General features: G+C 35.6%; 2 protein-coding genes across 2 annotated transcripts in view; one reads left to right on the top strand and one right to left on the bottom strand.

Moving 5' to 3' along the window:
• Positions 1 to 1,531: 1,531 nt before the first annotated feature.
• LOC106709483 lies at positions 1,532 to 2,887 on the bottom strand. Its single transcript, XM_045681398.1, has one exon. It carries the CDS (start codon positions 2,705 to 2,707, stop codon positions 2,030 to 2,032), a length of 678 nt encoding a protein of 225 aa, XP_045537354.1. The 5' UTR covers positions 2,708 to 2,887; the 3' UTR covers positions 1,532 to 2,029.
• A 10,693-nt stretch (positions 2,888 to 13,580) lies between these two features.
• Positions 13,581 to 19,835, top strand: part of LOC106713250 — a 28,160-nt gene continuing 21,905 nt past the window's right edge. Inside the window, exon 1 of the mRNA XM_045681397.1 lies at positions 13,581 to 13,823. The gene's annotated coding sequence lies outside the window, so the exon portion shown is untranslated. The remainder of the gene's footprint in view (positions 13,824 to 19,835) is intronic.

A 19,835-nucleotide genomic window follows, 5' to 3' on the forward strand; every position in this document is an offset into this window, starting at 1 on the left:
CCTGCAGAGAAACAGTTTTAAAAACAAAGGAAGGATACGGGGGATCGTATGACGGAGGGGGTAAGAGAGCATTAATAGACTGTTGTTTTACTGAGCTTGGGATGGAGCAAACAGAAGTGAAGTGAACATTGAGGGCATCAAGGTCAAGATTCGGAGAAAGGGGAGATTTGCATTTACCAATACCAAGAGAGTTAAGAAACGACCAAACCTTAGCGGGATCACCATTACTGACAGCAGAGTGAATGTGTCGACGCTGTGCATCTCTACATAGTCTGCTGCATCTGTTTCGTAGCTCTTTATATTTATTGCGGTTCAGATCAGTAGGGTTATTTCTATATTTAACTTTAGCTGCGTTTCTTTTGGTCATATAGCTTTTAATGTCATCAGTCAGCCAAGGCGCGGGCAGGTGTTTCAGCCTAATTGGACGAAGAGGTGCGTGTAAGTCAAACACTTGCAACAACAGAGTGTTAAAGACTTCCATCTTTTCGTCCAGAGTGGGAGCACAATAAACCGCATTCCAGTCAGTAGCATAGAGATCTGCCAAAAGCTTATCCGTATCTATAGAATTGAAGTTCCGCTGAAGAGTTATACGGGGTTTGGGTTTAGGACAACGTATTTTGTAAGAGAGGAAGATAAGGTCATGGTAGGAGAAAGCTTCGGCATTAAATTGTCCATGGGCACATACATGATCAGGCGAGGATACAATAATAAGATCTAAAAGGGAGGGTGCACAGTTAGGAGAGAAATGCGTTGGACCAAGGGGAAGGATATTAAGATTTAAGGATTTTGCTACGGAATAGAGTTTCGAGGCCCGGATCCGATGTAGTTTGTCATTGTTTACTAGACAGGTGTTAAAATCCCCCATAATGATTGTATGATCTACGGTGGTGACATATTTTTCTAATAAGACTTCTAACTTATGGAAATAATCAATATGGAGAGAAGGACAATAGAATACACCAAGGAGCAATTTTAGATGACCAAATAAGACTTCAATCAAAAGGTGTTCGGAGGATTCGGAGTAGTCAGAGGGAGATTTATCGAGGATATTGTAGGGAAGGTGGCTTCTGAGATAAATAGCTACGCCACCTCCGCCCTTGCCTGTTCTGTCATTACGAATGAGAACGAAACCAGGCAATGAGTAGGAACTTGAAGGGAGACAGGGCTTAAAGAAGGATTCAGATATAAGTATGGCTTGGACATTTCGGTTGTTAGAAAAGGTGGCAAGAAGATCAGAGTAATGTGCTGGAACACTCTGGGCATTTATATGAACAACATTGAAATTTCTGGGAAACGAAGCAAACGCTGCCTCAACAGAAACCTCAAGAGGAAGTGAAAGACTATGGAAGCTATCACTAGAATGGTGTGATGAGGGAGTCAACGAGCGGAAGTCAGCATCATCACCAGAATTATTGTCATCGCTAATATTTATATGCATAAATAAACTATTTAATATCAATAATATGAACAGATATATTTATATATATAATATAATTCAACTAATAAAAAAATAAAAAATAATAAACTAATAAAATTAAAATAATAAACTCTACCCGCCCACATAGTTTGAGTTGCACATTATTACAGTAAAAGATATAAACAAACTATACTAGGACACGAAAAACAAACAGATTTAAAAAAAAAAAAAAAACAATACAGGTTTCTATAGAAACCAACAAATCTAACAGTAACATTTAAAATAAAAGAATACAAAGCTAAGAAAAAAAAGTATTCAAACACAGGGAAATAGAAGTGCAATAGCCATTATATAAAGGGACATAATTCCAAGCTCTGTGGCAGTCACCAGTGCAATATCTACATTATACTCTTTGGTTGCTACGTCACGATCACAACGATAATGTCAAATTTCACGTGACAGTGACATATTTTTGACATTAACCAGACGTAAACAAAGTATAATTAAATAAAATAAGAAAGAAGGAGAGACCCACAACCAAAAAGTATTAAAGAAGAAAGACAATTACTAATGAGAGAAAGGTGGTTAATTGACACAGATGACCATCTACACCTATGATCTGGGATGACTTGTCTGCAATTTCTGAAGTTCAGCCAGAGACTCGATTTTGTGCCTGGAGCCATCAATAGTTTTTATGTGGATACAGCCATCTCGGGTCCAACAGGATGAAACGCCAAAGTAATCTCTTGCCACCATGAAGGCGTTGTGACGAGGTTTAGTGAGGAACTCGGAGAGTGTGATTTTAGTTCCTTTCAGTGTCTTCTTGGCATTCCATATCCTGTCACGGAGTGAAACGTCTTTAAATTTGATAACGATGGGCCTGGGCTTAGGATTAGCATCATCCCTGGGCTTCCCCATCCGATGGCAGGTGCGGATACAGGCAGGTGTAATATCTGCCATCTTGCACCTGGCGGACAGAGATGCGGCAACAACATCTGTAACATTCTCATCCTTGGCCTCAGGAACACCGTGTATCAGGAGCATTTTGCGACGCGAGCGTGTCTCCACACGGTCCAGCCCTCTTGCCAGTGCATCAACCTCGGCTCGTAGGATGTTTAGTGCACCGCAAACAAAGGATTTAAAAGTTTGAAATTCTGTATTGAGTGCTGCAATAGTGTTAGGTGGCTTACGAGAGGTGGCTTGTTGGAGGTCAGCTTGAAATTCTGCCATCTTAGTATGAAACATCTTAATCATGTCGTCCATATTACTTTGCACTTGTGAGTAGTCCATACTGTATGTTTCTTTTGTATTGAAAAGGTTTAGTGCAACAAACAAACACTGTGGGCAAGTAGTACTAATTACACAAAGTAAGTTAACATACTAATTGTACAAAAATGTAAGTTGGAAGTATTTTTATTTTTAAATAAACTTAAGAGCAAACAAAATTAAGTCTTGTCTATTCAACTACCCACGCAAGAAAAAAGATTTATTTATTTAATTCTATGATACTAGATTATTTAATATTCTCACAGAGGAGCAATTAAATAAACTTGACCGCCTTCAAAATGTTGGTATACGGTTTATATTTGGGGTACGCAAATATGACCACATATCCGAATATCGTGTAAAGCTCAAGTGGCTCCCAATCCGTCTTCGCCGGAATGCTCACATTCTTTCTACTTTATATAATATACTGTTCAATCCACTTGCTCCACATTATTTGAAAGAACGTTTTAAGTTTACATTTCTCACTCATGACCACACCTTGCGTTCTAGTACAAACTTTTCTCTTCTTACTCCTTCACACACTTCTTCTTTCTACTCAAAATCGTTCACGGTTTACGCTGTGAAACTATGGAACTCCTTACCTCTCTCTATTAGATGCAGTAAAAGTATTGAATCGTTTAAAAAACATGTCAAAGATCACTATCTGCAGCTCTAATTTGACTATATATTGCTGAAATATTGTATTAGTTTATTTTCTCTTATTAATATTTCTATTGTTTTTATTTTTATTTCTTATCACTGTTCATGTGCACCCTACCGATTTGGTTTACTTAGCTTAATTTCTACCCAAAGGTTGTCTGACAGAGATCGCTGCTTAGCGATAAGACCGCCTTTTGTGAAAATCCTGTTGTACTTTCTTTTTATGTAACTCCATGATAGTGCACAATAAAGGATATTTGTATTGTATTGTATTGTATTAAACATTTAAATTCAACAATTCACAAAGCAAATAAAGCACTATTAAAGTTATTCAAATCAGCGACATTAAACTTTTGGTCAAAAACTGCGAGATTCGTTTCGCATTAAAATTGTACAATTATTAACGCTTTCTTATTTATTTAATAGTTTAAACCTACACGTATGTCTGTTTTTCGGCAATTTATAATTAAGCGTGAAATAACGTTTTATTTATTAAGATTCACAGCGTTTAAATGTTCATTGAAATATTGCTTTAAAGTCATTGTTTTTTTAATTTGTTATTTTTTCTTACATTATGTATGTTTTGTGTGTCTATTGTAATTTATACATATAAAAGAAAGTCGTGTTAGTTACACTATTTATAACTCAAGAACGGCTGAATCGATTTTACTGAAAATTGGTTGGCAGGTAGCTTAGAACCAGGAAACGGACATAGGATAATTTTTACCCCGTTTTCTATTTTTTTATTCCGCGCGGACGGAGTCGCGGGCAAAAGCTAGTCTAATATAAAATAATGTGTTGTGTTGAGCATCGGTGGGTCAGGGGTTAAGCACTTGACTAATCTGCAGGTCCTGGGTTCGAACATATGTATACATCTATCCGACGTTCTTACGGTGAAGGAAAACATCGTGATGCAACCTGCGCATATCTGCGAAGAAATTCAAAGATATGTGTGAAGTCAACCAACCCGCACTTGGCCAGCGTGGTTGACTACGGCCTACCCTTAACTTAGCGTAGGCTCCGATTCTCTCAGTGGGGACGTATAGTGAGCTGATGATGATGTTGTAACCTTCTACAGCCTAAACGACTGAGCCGATTTTGTTGAGTGCGATGTCATTCGATTTGTATTAATCCCCTGAGTGTCATAGAGATAGTCGTTTTTAATTAAGAATTACTATTACTACTCTATGAGGTAATATAGAGACAGAGACTCTATTAAATAGATAAACAATGTTAAATTACAAATTTTTATATAGCGTCTCTATAACCATAACTTCAAATGTCGAAATAATTTATTAAAACATACTGTTGTTTCACTTAATCCAAAGAGAATGAGAGAGATGGTGATATTTGAATGATAAGTGCAGACACAGTGAAAACGCTTGTCATGAAACAAAACAGTACAAGCAGTTATTCCTCCAGCCGCAGGCACTCTCACAGAAACGTAGAAATGTTTGCACACGTATACTTTGAGAATGTTGACTGCAATTGATGGCTTCTATAGTTTGAATAATTTGTAGTTTGTTCTATAAATATGCACTAGTGTTATATACTTTCGAAGTGAGGTTTTAATTTATTAAAATGGAAACTTATTTATGTTATTATTTTTGAAACAAAGGAATAAGTCTTGTTATTTTTTAATAGCTATTATTACCCATTAATCTCTAAATAACAAACCAGAGAAACGACTAGTAAAAATGGCGAAGAGTAAAATTAAAAACTGGCAACTTACAATCCCGAAATACTCATAACACTCATGGAAAATATATAATACGTCAAATTTAACTCACATCTGTAGATAAAAAAAAAACATAACTCTACGAAACAAGCAGAGCGGCCGACACACATGATGGGATATGTTACAAAATAAAAGAAATAATGCTCCAACGAGCATAACATTAGGCCGCGGGTGTTTTAATCTGATATTAATCGTATCCATTAACTTATACGATCTCCATGTCAGAACGCATGAACAACAACATCGCCTTTTAATATAAAAAAGGAGCGTGTTCAAAGGCCGAAGAAAGATATAGAATAAACAAGGGAGCGTAAAGAACAGAAATTTTTCCTCTAATATTATTAATTATAATATTAATAAATACATATTTTATTGTTAACCTACTTTGAAGTCTTCCCTTTTTCGTATCAGCCGTCATATCTAAATTCCTTCCCTTCTTACGCATATCTTTTTTCAAATAATCCGTGCATACTTTCTTTGTTCTTCCTCTACCTTTCACTAATTTGATTCGATTGAACATCGAAACATCATTCAATTTTAAAGTTGTATAAAATTTAATGTTAGTCTTGATTTAATGTCAAACATTAACTTTATAACTTTTAGTTTGAAGGGGCAGGAGGGCCTTCATCAGAAATCATATTGTGCGAGTATAAAAGCGGGTATGTCGGCAGGTGGGCGTGAACAGATTACGAGTCCTTGTTGCAATCGCAGTTGTTTAATAAGGGTTAAGTAACCAAAAATACACAGTGGAATGAACACTGTAGTGTCTAACCAACGCGACATCAACTTAATTAAGCGCTAGATTTTAATTGTTAATTAGATGCTAAGCGATTCGTCGCAAGCGTGGTGCGCGGGCGCCGTCTCGAACAAGACTGTGTAAAGATGGCCGCCCTCACAACCATCGACATGACGCTTCGCTAGGCTGACTTTTGACAGCTAAAAGTCAACCTGACGTTTGACTTTGGCGGATACGCCGTCACGGCCGGACTGACATTCGACCGTCCTCGGGCGATTCTCTGAAACAATGAACTGCAGTTGTACCTATTCCGTTCGGCATCCTGACGGACGACTCATTACAATCATCAAAATGCGCTATGATACTTAAGACTGAAGGCGGGCGTCTCGTAACAATTAAGTCAGATGACACTGCCTTGTCACTAAACAGCATGTAGGTTAACTGTTCACAATCGGTACTACTGGACAGGTCAATCCTTTGGTGGATGTGACCCGGACGACAATATTCGTCTTAACACAATCTGCAAGGCATCCAGAACAAGTCAGCCAACATAAATGGCTCTGACTCGGACGACAATATTCGTCTTGCCACAATCTGCAAGGTATCCAGAACAAGTCATCCAACATAAATGGCTCTGACTCGGACGACAATATTCGTCTTACCACAATCTGCAAGGCATCCAGAACAAGTCATCCAACATAAATGGCTCTGACTCGGACGACAATATTCGTCTTACCACAATCTGCAAGGTATCCAGAACAAGTCATCCAACATAAATGGCTCTGACTTGGACGACAATTTTCGTCGTATAAAACAAAAGCACAGAGACAAGTCAATCTGATACTGACTCGGACAACATTTTTTGTCTGACTATATAGCAAATTTTTCTGCATCCGATTTGCTGCTGCTGCTGATTGGCTGCACCCGTCACTTAATCGAGGTACCTACGTACACCGTCGATTATTATGTAAAATGAACATGCTGAAGTAAGGGTTTTGAACCCCGCGAATAGCCTCCACCATCACTTATAGCCATCCCTATCCACACGGTCTGAATTTCTCTGTTAAATATCAACAAACAACTCACCGCAGTGATACACAAATGACACAGTAACATCGCATATAAACTGTACTCACAATATTAACAAAAATTGTATAATCGCTTACCAACTGCTGAATCGCAATCTCTGTCTGCCTTGTTTTGTAATATTCAGCCAAAGTGAATAAAACATTACCCTCCATAATGAAAATATTCTAATGTTGACAGGAGAAGAACGTTGCTAGTTCAAATACTTAGTTTCTTACCGAACTAATTCGCGTGCGTTCGCGACACTGCCGCCCCATGTCTTGAATTATCCAACACGTGTCAAGATTTGACCTTTGAACTTTGAATTCTTGTCTAACATTTTGAACATACAAATATTCAACATTATTGTTCTGACATCGTAATGGAGTTATTCGATTTTACATTTGTGTTAAATCTACTGGCCTGGTAAACATGCTTTTCAATATCAACTAAAATTATCAAATGATAAAGAAACAGAAACATTAGGTTAAAGGTAAACATATTTCTTGGAAGCATCTTGATAGTCATAATAATGGCAAGGTTATACCTGCAACCCTTTTATCAAGTCACCAATATTATGGGTATTGGCAACAAGTGTAACAACATAAATAATTATGTAAATCTTGATATTTATTCACCAGTGCAAGGTGTGCAACTGCACATTAAATGTAATGTAGTTTATTCTATAACCACACAGTTGCCTTAACAACAGATTGATATAAAGCAGTACAAATTACCAAAGAATGTATTTTTTTTTTGATAATAATTTCAATGTACCTGATGAGCTTTCATTACTTTTAGGAGCTGATGTATATTTTAACATACTTTAGAATGGTAATATTAATTGTATAATGGTCCTGTCTTACAAAATACACCTTTGGATATGTTGTGGGAGACACTATCTCTAATAACTCATCAAGTAAAAATGAAAGTTTAGTGTCAAATTTTGCTATTTGTAATACTGAAAAACTTGAAAACATTATGCAGCAGTTTTGGTTGAGTGAGAAAGTGCCAGAGGTATTAATGTGTAACCTGGATTAAATACCAGCAAAAGATATTTATTTTAAACACAAACTAAATCATCATCATTAGGTGACTATACTCATTACACATGTACATTAAACTGTGACCTGTATCTTTACAAATTGGTTAAAGATATTCATTTGTACTTTAAGGCTATGATTTCCTGATAAGTAGTTATAGGTATAAAATGGATTGAGCTCACCATGTTTCCTATGTTATGGTCATCGTCTGATAGTCATCAACATGCTTTCTCTTTTCCTGCTTATTAAGGAGACTTACATGACAGGAGCGTCGTTTCAAGTTCAGTTGCTACTTACTCACAATTCTTCAACCAAAAGTAATTCCATGGAGTCGCTCAACATCTTTAAACATGTCTCTCATGTTTAGGGGTAACTAAAACTTACACAAAAGGTCCTATCCCACTTCTGATGAAGGGGCAGGAGGGCCTTCATCAGAAATCATATTGTGCGAGTATAAAAGCGGGTATGTCGGCAGGTGGGCGTGAACAGATTACGAGTCCTTGTTGCAATCGCAGTTGTTTAATAAGGGTTAAGTAACCAAAAATACACAGTGGAATGAACACTGTAGTGTCTAACCAACGCGACATCAACTTAATTAAGCGCTAGATTTTAATTGTTAATTAGATGCTAAGCGATTCGTCGCAAGCGTGGTGCGCGGGCGCCGTCTCGAACAAGACTGTGTAAAGATGGCCGCCCTCACAACCATCGACATGACGCTTCGCTAGGCTGACTTTTGACAGCTAAAAGTCAACCTGACGTTTGACTTTGGCGGATACGCCGTCAAGTTTTATATTTCAATCGCCAAGTAAATAAAAAATAAATAAATAATAAATTACCACCATGTCGACTCTCACTGTCATACAATACTAATCCAACCAGTTCGATTACACTCGGTCAGTGATTCGCAGTCATTCATTCAGTGGGTCCGAGTCATTCAACCACAGACCTTGCTGGCTCAACAGCTACCTGCGTGCTTGGTGGTCGTGCTTCGGCGGTGAGAACGTAACCTGAGACGGTCAGCCACCGGCGTAAATACCTGTCGCCATCGATTATCCCTGTTATTGATTAAGTGCGAGATTATACCTGTTATCGAATTCACGCTCGTGATTTTCTAAATCTGATAAATTGTTCATTTATCTGATCGGTAGATGGCGTTATAAATTTATTTCTCAATCGCGTTTTTGAGTACTTTAAAAAAATCAAATTATGTAAACATTTTTTAACGTTAAGATATCGTATAAAGAATACATTCTTAAATAATTCTAAATTAAATCTCTCTCTCTCTCTCTCTCTCTCTCTCTCTCTCTCTCTCTCTCTCTCTCTAAGGGAAAAAAACAATATGTAATTATTTATTACCGTATAAATAATGTAAGTAGAGCGTCGGTGGCTTAGGGGTTAAGCACTTGACTTGCAATCTGCAGGTCCAGGGTTCGAATCCCGCCATGAACCAATGTGTTTTTCGATTTTCGATTTACATATGTACATTTATCCGACGTTCTTACAGTGAAGGAAAACATCGTGATGCAACCTGCACATATCTGAGAAGAAATTCAATGATATGTGTGAAGTCAACCAACCCGCACTTGGCCAGCGTGGTTGACTATGGCCTAGTCACCCCTAACTTGGGGTAGGTTCCGAGCCCCTCAGCTCATTATACGTCCCCAACGTATAATGAGCTGATGATGATGAAATAATGTAATGTAAATAATATACTTTATATACTTGAAGGGGCAGGAGGGCCTTCATCAGAAATCATATTGTGCGAGTATAAAAGCGGGTATGTCGGCAGGTGGGCGTGAACAGATCACGAGTCCTTGTTGCAATCGCAGTTGTTTAATAAGGGTTAGGTAACCAAAAATACACAGTGGAACGAACACTGTAGTGTCTAACCAATGCGACACCAACTTAATTAAGCGCTAGATTTTAATTGTTAATTAGATGCTAAGCGATTCGTCGCAAGCGTGGTGCGCGGGCGCCGTCTCGAACAACACTGTTCAATGGCCGCCCTCACAACCATCGACAGTGACGCTTCGCTTGGCTGAAAAAGTCAAGCAGTCATTTGACTTTGGCGGATACGCCGACACGGCCGGACTGACATTCGACCGTCCTCGGGCGATTCTCTGAAACAATGAACTGCAGTTGTACCTATTCCGTTCGGCATCCTGACGGACTACTCATTACAATCCTCATATGACACTTAAGACTTAAGGCGAGCGTCTCGTAACAATTAAGTCAGATGACACCGCCTTGTCACTCAACAGCATGTAGGTTAACTGTTCACAATCGGTACTATTGGACAGGTCAATCCTTTGGTGGATGTGATTCGGACGAAAATATTCGTCTTAACACAATCTGCAAGGCATCCAGAACAAGTCAGCCAACATAAAGGGCTCTGACTCGGACGACAATATTCGTCTTACCACAATCTGCAAGGCATCCAGAACAAGTCATCCAACATAAATGGCTCTGACTCGGACGACAATATTCGTCTTACCACAATCTGCAAGGCATCCAGAACAAGTCATCTAACATAAATGGCTCTGACTCGGACGACAATATTCGTCTTACCACAATCTGCAAGGCATCCAGAACAAGTCATCTAACATAAATGGCTCTGACTCGGACGACAATATTCGTCTTACCACAATCTGCAAGGCATCCAGAACAAGTCATCTAACATAAATGGCTCTGACTCGGACGACAATATTCGTCTTACCACAATCTGCAAGGCATCCAGGACAAGTCATCCAACATAAATGGCTCTGACTCGGATAACGTTTTCGACTATGCACCGAAGATCGTTCACTATCACTATCACTAGACGTAGACGTATCCCTATTACGACCGGCACAACGCCTCCTCTTGCGAGACTCGTTTGTTTGCAGAGGTGGAGTACCTTCCGACCTGCTACGCGATCTAAACCGGTTACGCATCCCGAGCAAATTTTAATTAAAAACGCAAGAGATTCGATTAACAGCCGTTTGTTTTTTTCACCCTCTTATGAAGTAATTTGGAAAGCAGATAGTGGGCTGAAAGGCTTATCCCACTTCTGATGAAGGGGCAGGAGGGCCTTCATCAGAAATCATATTGTGCGAGTATAAAAGCGGGTATGTCGGCAGGTGGGCGTGAACAGATCACGAGTCCTTGTTGCAATCGCAGTTGTTTAATAAGGGTTAGGTAACCAAAAATACACAGTGGAACGAACACTGTAGTGTCTAACCAATGCGACACCAACTTAATTAAGCGCTAGATTTTAATTGTTAATTAGATGCTAAGCGATTCGTCGCAAGCGTGGTGCGCGGGCGCCGTCTCGAACAACACTGTTCAATGGCCGCCCTCACAACCATCGACAGTGACGCTTCGCTTGGCTGAAAAAGTCAAGCAGTCATTTGACTTTGGCGGATACGCCGACATACTGTAATGTAAAACGTAAACTGATATTTTTATATAAGCTCGTAATGCGTGTGATTATTACATAGCTGAAGATTACAAAATAACTAGTTGCCAACGTTAGACGTCGTTCCACGCTATTTGATAATAATGTAATAACTTTATTCGATCGACGTAATTGACTGCAGGCTACTTAACTTGAATCTCTGCCTAAGGACACTTCAATCAGATTCCCGTTTTTTTCCCTACATTCCCATACTTAGCACATATTTTCTAATACATTGTATGGTTGGAAAGTAAATTTATATTTTTATTAAGTTTTTATTTTATTTTATTTTTATTTTATCAAGTATTTCTTCAGTAATTTTAACTTTCCTAAGCTATGATATTAACGAACACACTATCTGCCACTGGAGGGGGCCTACTTTAGAGACTAATAAAGATTACTGCAGATTTCTCGTACGAAATCTACCCAAAGGCGACCACTTAATGTCTCTGAGTACGGCAGTATGTACTATTCTTAATACCGACATTTTATATTTAAGTCTATTAAGTCACGTAGTCGCAGAATGCTACCTAATTGTTTAATTTCAATTAAATCACGCCATTCATTGAACATCAAGCACTCGAGCACGAATTGTCCGCTTGTTTTGTTTGGGTCACGCCCTCGCGGTTCCGCACGCCCCGTGCACCCCCCGCAACGTCAGCGACGCGACAACGGCACGTTCGTAGCGAATGATCTATTGAATACGGTACAGTCACGTACAAAAGACGTTATGGAAATGTGTTATGGAATTTAAAAGTGGGAGAGTTCGCAGCGAGGTTGGCTGTTACACGAATAGCCTACACTCAACCTAAGTACACAACTATAAATAACAAATAGAACAACTAGAAGAATATAATTTAATTACATAGCTTAATGTACATTCATATTTGCATAAGAGTATAGGATAAGAGGAAAGTTCATTCAGTACCCTCAACACAACCGTAATTGAGAACCTTCTTAAATTTTAAGACAGTAAAATACTTATGGTTTCAAAAAAGGCAATTTTGAACGGAACTGTACCGTCACATTCGCAGGCTCATTATCCAATGCATGCATGCCGGTTCGCCGCGCGGGGTCTTTTATATCCCACACGCCGCCACCGACCCCCCGTCGCCGGTCGGGAAGTGTACCCGTATTGTTTTATTACAAAGCTTATTCATATATTAACGGATATTAGACGCTGACAACGAACAAGATCTGAGAAAAATATATAAGAGAATTCAATAAATGAATAGTACGTTAAACATGTGGTAAAACATCTGCACAAGCTGCTTTATGATTGACATTTTGGGGGTCTGAATTAAATCGCGCAGTTGGTATTGCACAGACCTCGTAATGCACTTATTAAATTTAATACGCCTAGTTATATTAATATCGAAGACAATTACAAGAGTAATTTACAAGTATGTCAGAATTCTACAATCAAATTTTAATAAATTAAAAGTATTTGACATCAAAATGTCTCCTGTGATCCTTCAGTTATAGATTTCATTAGGTATTGTACAGATATAGACCTAATATCTAATATATAAAATTTCCATGTCACAATGTTAGTTACCGTACTCCTCCGGAACGGCTATACCGGTTTTTACCAAATTTTATATGCGTATTCAGTAGGTCCGAGAATCGGCTACTATCTATTTTTCATAACCTTATTAATTTGTTTTTAACTGCGCACGGACGGAGTCGCGGGAGACAGCTAGTTAATATTTAAAAAGGCAAGGAAATTTTTTTTTTCTGAAGCTACCCTATCTCTGAGTGACATAGGGTATATTTATTATTAACTAGCTTTTACCCGAGACTCCGTCCGCGCGGAATAAAAAATAGAAAACGGGGTAAAAATTATCCTATGTCCGTTTCCTGGTTCTAAGCTACCTGACCAACAATTTTCAGTCAAATCGATTCAGTCGTTCTTGAGTTATAAATAGTGTAACTAACACGACTTTCTTTTATATATATAGATTTGTTTATTTTCGCGAGGACGAAGTCGCAGGCAACTGCTAGTGTTCAATATTGTTACTAATATTACAAAAAAGTAATCGAATAAACGTTTATATTAGGGTATAGAGTAGTCGGTATACTTATTAAATGAGAGCATTTAAGTTATACATACGTACAATCAAATTATCGTTAACATTTTCACTGTTAAAGCTTTTGTTATTAAAATCATTCTTTCCTTCGCAGGTAACCGCTAAGTGCGAGTGAGATGGAACATCAAGGTGCAAACTTAGTCCGGAAACGTCTAGCGTCAGTTGTAGAGAAACTCTCGTTTAAGCCTGACGTTAACTGTGTTTTTTGTGATTTTCTTCAAGTGTATCGAATGATTTAAAAGTGTATATAAGTGTTCACTTTAAATTGTGTTCAAATATAAGTGTGTGTAATGTGCAATGTTTGGTGTTACAAAGTGAAGTGCGCTTTTCGGATTGTTTGTGTCACAGCGACTCTTATTGGATGAATTGGAGGTGAGCTTTTCGGTTTTCTGTTTTGTGAATAAGGAAAAAAGTTTTTTTAACAAAGTTTTTAAGACTCATAAATATAAATGTAAAGTGTGTCCAAATAATATAAATGTCTTGTCACTTATAAATCAATCATAAACTTTTAATTTAATGCGTAGTTTATGTAACACGCAACGTCATGGCCTTAGCTATAATTAAAGAATTACGTTGCATTGTATATTCAATATCTGGATGCGTAAAATATTAACTGACATAAGAAATTGCTGTAAAATATTTAAAAGTGACTTTGTGAAAGACGTTGGAAAGGCCTATATGTATGTAGAGTTTAACGATTTTTGTATGGTATTTCTTAGGAAGTTCGTATCTCTTTAACGTGCCCAAGAAATTGTTAAAAACGAATAACTAAAATTATTTAGCATCATTGCTGTTGTATAAAGTACATATAGTATAAAGATAATTAAATATTAATAAGGAAATAGATTACAAAAACAAAGACCTTAGGCCTTAACTTACTTAGATAACACACTTCAATGTAAAATGTAAATAATACAAATTTAACTTTTTTTTTTATCTTGGTACCTCAAGGACAAACTGTTTGATTCGTATAAATATAACTAGCTGATAACCCTGACTTCGTCTGCACTAGCGAAATATTTAAAAAAGTATGTCGTAGGAAAATCATTTGGCTTTACATCAAATTTAAAAACAAACAGACTTGCCATTAATTTAGTTAATATACTATAAAAGTATACGATAGTAAATATACAAATAAAGACAAAAGTAATAACTGTTCAGAAATAACAATAAATTTGTTATATACCGTCATAAATACGATCAAGTTATTCGAATATTTTACGATGTTGATTTTATCTTAGGAAAGACATCAACGCGTCCGCCTGCGAAAGCTTACGCCTTCAAGCATCAATAAATATTATAATAATATATCTTAAGAAACATTGCATACGTACTATATATTATTTATAAAAGGTATTCAAAGATACCACAGATAAAAATACATATATGTACATGTTTAGCAGATAAATTTACTTTTAAAACTTATTTTACATAACTAAGGAGTTTACAAACATTTCTCGTTATAATTTGATTAATGAATAATTAATTGAATTAAAACTAAAATCTTGACATTTATGTTCATGTTTTAAAATGCTTTCCTAAATAATAGGAAAATTCTGATAAAACTTTCGTTGATGTGAAGACACTAGGGACGGTTTGTGCTTTAAAAAAAGTTTATGTTATTATTAAGTGAGGGTAATACTTTAAATTCTCTAACCGTGTATTTCTTAGACCAAAATCATAGTTTAAAACATATTGTAATCTCTGTTTTGTTAAAGATAATGACTTTGCTTTCAGAAACCAACGATTAGACGAACAACTTCATTTAAATACCGGTATAAAGACATGAAAATGTCGCAGTTGGATATAAAACATATAACATCGCTTAATATATGCATCAGTGTACTATGAAATCATTTTAATTGTAATATAACTCTTATTCCGTCGGTAAACGGTTCAAAATTTCTTATCAAACTAATACTACAAACACTAATACCGACCTGCTTTTGGACTTAGTATTGTAATTTACGATTTTTATCTTTATAGTGCTCGTATTAAGGTTTAGAATACGATGAAATTTTTTTAAACCACTTTATGTGCAAATAAAGAGACATTCTAAATTATTTTCGATATCGAACACAAATAAGAGACACGATATAATTTATAGAAATACGAAATGCTTTAGAATTGATGAATATTTAATATTATGATAAATTACTTTTAAAAAACAGATCCATCTTTTTATATCTTAATAGAGGTGTTAAGAGAACATATTTCTAATTAAAATTTCGTCACAAAACAAAAGTGTTCATTTCATTTTTCATTCAATCATATAAAAGTTAGACCAATTAATAATTCAACATATTAATCAACTGGATTACATTGATTAACTACATTGTATCGTTTAGTTCGAAATTTAAAAACAAACAAAGAAGTAACGATGTATAAACGGCATCGAATCCGCGACCGCCAAATGAGTCTCAATTAATTCCTCGAATACGATTCATGCGCCGACGTTCAATGACCTTTTTTTTGTCCGTCTGTTCGTCGGCATGTCGCTTAATACAGGCACATGCCCGAACCGTTTAATTACTTTGTTCAGATTTCCATCGATAGAGATTATCAGCCTTCATAAAAGACATTTTTTTCTGAAATCGTGACAAAAAGAACCTTTTTTGTAAGCACGACGTCGAAAAAGGCTTTATATGAAGTGATGATTGAAAATAATTGATAACAATACGAGTAAGTTTGTATAAATTTAATTTAAATAACACAAATTACATTCTATGTTATTGCGCCTAAAATACTAGAAATAATTTTAGTAGCTTACAAACTTACTCATGAAAAATAAAAGAAAATAGAAAAGCCCAAACACACAGAGAATTGTTGTCTAATAAAAAATCATCTTCTTTAAATATAAAATACATGATATTAAAACTAGATATAGATAAAACGGGAAATTTAATTGGCTAACACATTGTATTGAGACATAAATTAGCATTCACGTATCTCGTATCTATTTTTATTGCTTCTTTATAAAGTTAAAAAAAAGGAGACTGCTTTTTGTCATTTTATACAATAAATTGCTCACGCGAAAAAAAATTAATTTATAATTCGATTATATAAAAAATTACATTGTTATTATGTATTTTTTATTTACAATTTATGTTAAAACAGAAATTTTATATACGAAACCATCCACAATGTTGTAGTTTCGGTGGCTCAAGGGTTAAGCACTTGATGAATCTGCAGATCCTGGTTTCGAATCCATCATGTAGCAATGTGGTTTTCGAATTGAATATGTACATTTATTCGACGTACTTACAGTGAAAGAAAACATCGTGATACAACCTGCACATATGCGACGAAATTCAATGGCCTAATGGTGACTATGGCGTAATCACTTAGGGTAGGCTCTGAGACCGTCAATGGGGACTTACATTGGGCTGACAATGATGATCTATAATTCTCCAGGAATTCCCGAGACGATAATATGTTTTTTTATGTTTATGCAGTGAAAACGATAAGGTATGGTGATAAAAACCGTGAGGAAAAAGAAAATACATTCAAAATACATACATATATGTAAAATAAACATATTATTTGTTATCTTTTATCCAATATCTACTTAAATTTTTATACTATATACAATAATCTAATATTTTAAGGTCATGTTTTATTTGCAAAGGCCTTGCGGGCTTCCGGCATCTGGCGGTCCGCGGTTTACTTTCATTAAGTTATTTGTTTCTGTAAATGTATGCGAATATATAATTACTAAAATTGCTTTTAAAACAGCTTATTTTTAATCTTTTAAATTACGTTTTTTAAAAAAAATCTGACTTTTATTTCATCAGTAAATAACAATTGAAAATCGAATTTAGTCATTTATTTAAATAAAGTCTGGAATAATTTTATTATTTTTTTCGTGTTTAAGTGTAAAACTATTCAATATAAAAAATACATCGAACGTCATTTAAATTAATTATAATCTGTGGTATTATCCAATCTTATATCTTGTGAAAACATTTCGTCTTAAGTACGTCCGTTAAAAGAGGAAAACATTATGGTAGAGTTTAGAAATAAATCGTATGGGAATGTATGAAAGTCGCGTAGATGCAGAGAATCGTCGCCATATTGGGAGGGATGTCGGCCCCCCTGGACGTCTGTGACCGATGTTGGCCCCCAACGAATCACCATAAAGGAAAGTTTTTTAGGACAAAATTTTAAAATACAAAAAATAGACATAGTTAAGTTTTATATTCCTTTTAAATCACCAGACACATAAATAATGTTTACTAGATATTTGACTGTTTAATAAAATTTGAACACATAATATTTATAATAGGATCAATATTTCAAGGTTCAATATTTGAGGTTAAAGATTCTTAAACGTCAAGTTCCAACTTAATTAAAATAATTATACATAAAATTTTAAATTTGTAAACAAAAAATTATAACTCAGTGATGATTTTCATCGCTACAAGTTCTTGTGATGTCCTACAAATTATTTTTTCTCATGGTCACCATAGTCCACAAGGCACATTGCGGGAATAACTACAAGAGCACTGCGACGGACGTTTTTGCAACCGCTCGATCAGCACCTTATGGCATTTTATGGCTCGCAGGAACATTAAAACGCTTAGCAAACTGGTCTAGATATGTTTTCTTGATAATAAAGCCTTAAGTAATGATGATATCACATGTATAATGAAACAAGTCTTTCCAATCATTTATTATTTATTTAAAAACTAGCTGTCGCCCACGACTCTATCCGCTCGGCATTAAAAAAAACGTAATACTACATATGTGCCAAATGTCATCAAGATCCATTGAGACGTTCCGGAGATACCTTCAAACAAACATACATCCATCCAAACATTCGCATTTATAATATTAGTATCTTACTAGTTAAGGAACATACTTAAATCATAGAAATGCATACAAGAGTCTAATAGAGTCTGAAAACTGTCATTTTTTTCTCTTCTCGTCTCTTAATTTTTTTTAATCAAGACGCTTGCTTTGAAAATATGTATTACATTTTCAATACTCTTTTCAAATATACTATGTTACAGCTCATAATCTATAGAATTAAAGTGTTCTGTTTGTTACTAAAGCGACCACATGTTACAGGACTCTCTTAATCAATTTAGTATGACAAATCATTTAAAAAACAACACCTTTTCTTTTTTCCTACAATTTTAAAAGAAAAACACAATTGTTCCAATATCAATACTATTTTGTGAGAACAATGTAAAATTCTCACAACAAATTCCCACGTATTTCGCGCACGAATTAACAAGGCCGACACATTCGATACCCTCGATCAGTGATACACATGCCGCGATGTTTGCATACTGATTTACATTGCCGTATAACACGCACAAACCTTGACGATTGATGCGTTATACATCGGTAACGGACCTTGGATACATTACACAACTATGTTAGACACAAAAATATATAATTTAATTGGGTCCTTCATTTATATTAAAATGTTTGTTACACAATAACGTCGTAGTTTTTGATGTGAAACATCTATAGGATCACTTGTAAACCGAATTGTTGGCGTGGCGACGCTTGCCGTGGCGACGGGTCGCCAAGCTATACTGAGGTATACATATATATATTTTATTTTAATAATACTTAATATTATTTATTACTATTATTATTCATTCATTCATTCATTCATTCATTAAATAATTAATTAATTCATTCATTCATTCATTCGACCATTCATTTATACACTCATTCATTCATTCATTCATTCATTCAATCATTCATTCATTCACTCATTCATTCATTCATTCACTCATTAATTAATTAATGAATTAATTCATTCATTCATTCATTCATTTATTTATTTAATATTTTATGCATATTACTTGTACACAGACGATGTTTCACATCTGCCAGGCGTCCCATGACGGCTCACAGGTTTTTTTTTAATTATAAACTATCGTTCTTTAATAAAGGGGATTCTAGTCAGCCTATCATGACGAAATTCGAAATTTGAAATTCGACGAAAAAAAAAACTTCCACATGGAAGTAAGAAGACAACATAAGAAACTGATTTAACTGAAATTAAACTTACTCGAGATGAAATCTAAGTTTGTTAACTGCAAAGCCATAGTTGTATTTTTAATTCACTCGTATGTGGTTCCCTCTATCCAAACACTGTGTACAGTCAATCTATATTTAAATAGCTTGCATTGTTTTTACTTGCATTCTTTGAGAGAATCACATCCATACCTTCATGTCTTCCGCGTGCGTCGCTCACGGAATTTTAATGAGGTTTTTCAACATGAACATATTGTTTTATAACAGCGGTATATTTTTTATATCGACCACATGATATTATAACTTTTATTTTATAAAATCATTTATCGAGTTATTATCCATTCACTGTTTTGAGTCTACAGCGATTTAAAATAGTTTTATTTTTAC

Source organism: Papilio machaon, chromosome 15 (assembly GCF_912999745.1).
Source record: "Papilio machaon chromosome 15, ilPapMach1.1, whole genome shotgun sequence".
Taxonomy (NCBI): domain Eukaryota; kingdom Metazoa; phylum Arthropoda; class Insecta; order Lepidoptera; family Papilionidae; genus Papilio; species Papilio machaon.

Bases quoted from the DNA above. Each gene is read 5' to 3' on its own strand.
- LOC106709483 (XM_045681398.1), bottom strand. From the start codon at position 2,707: ATGGACTACTCACAAGTGCAAAGTAATATGGACGACATGATTAAGATG.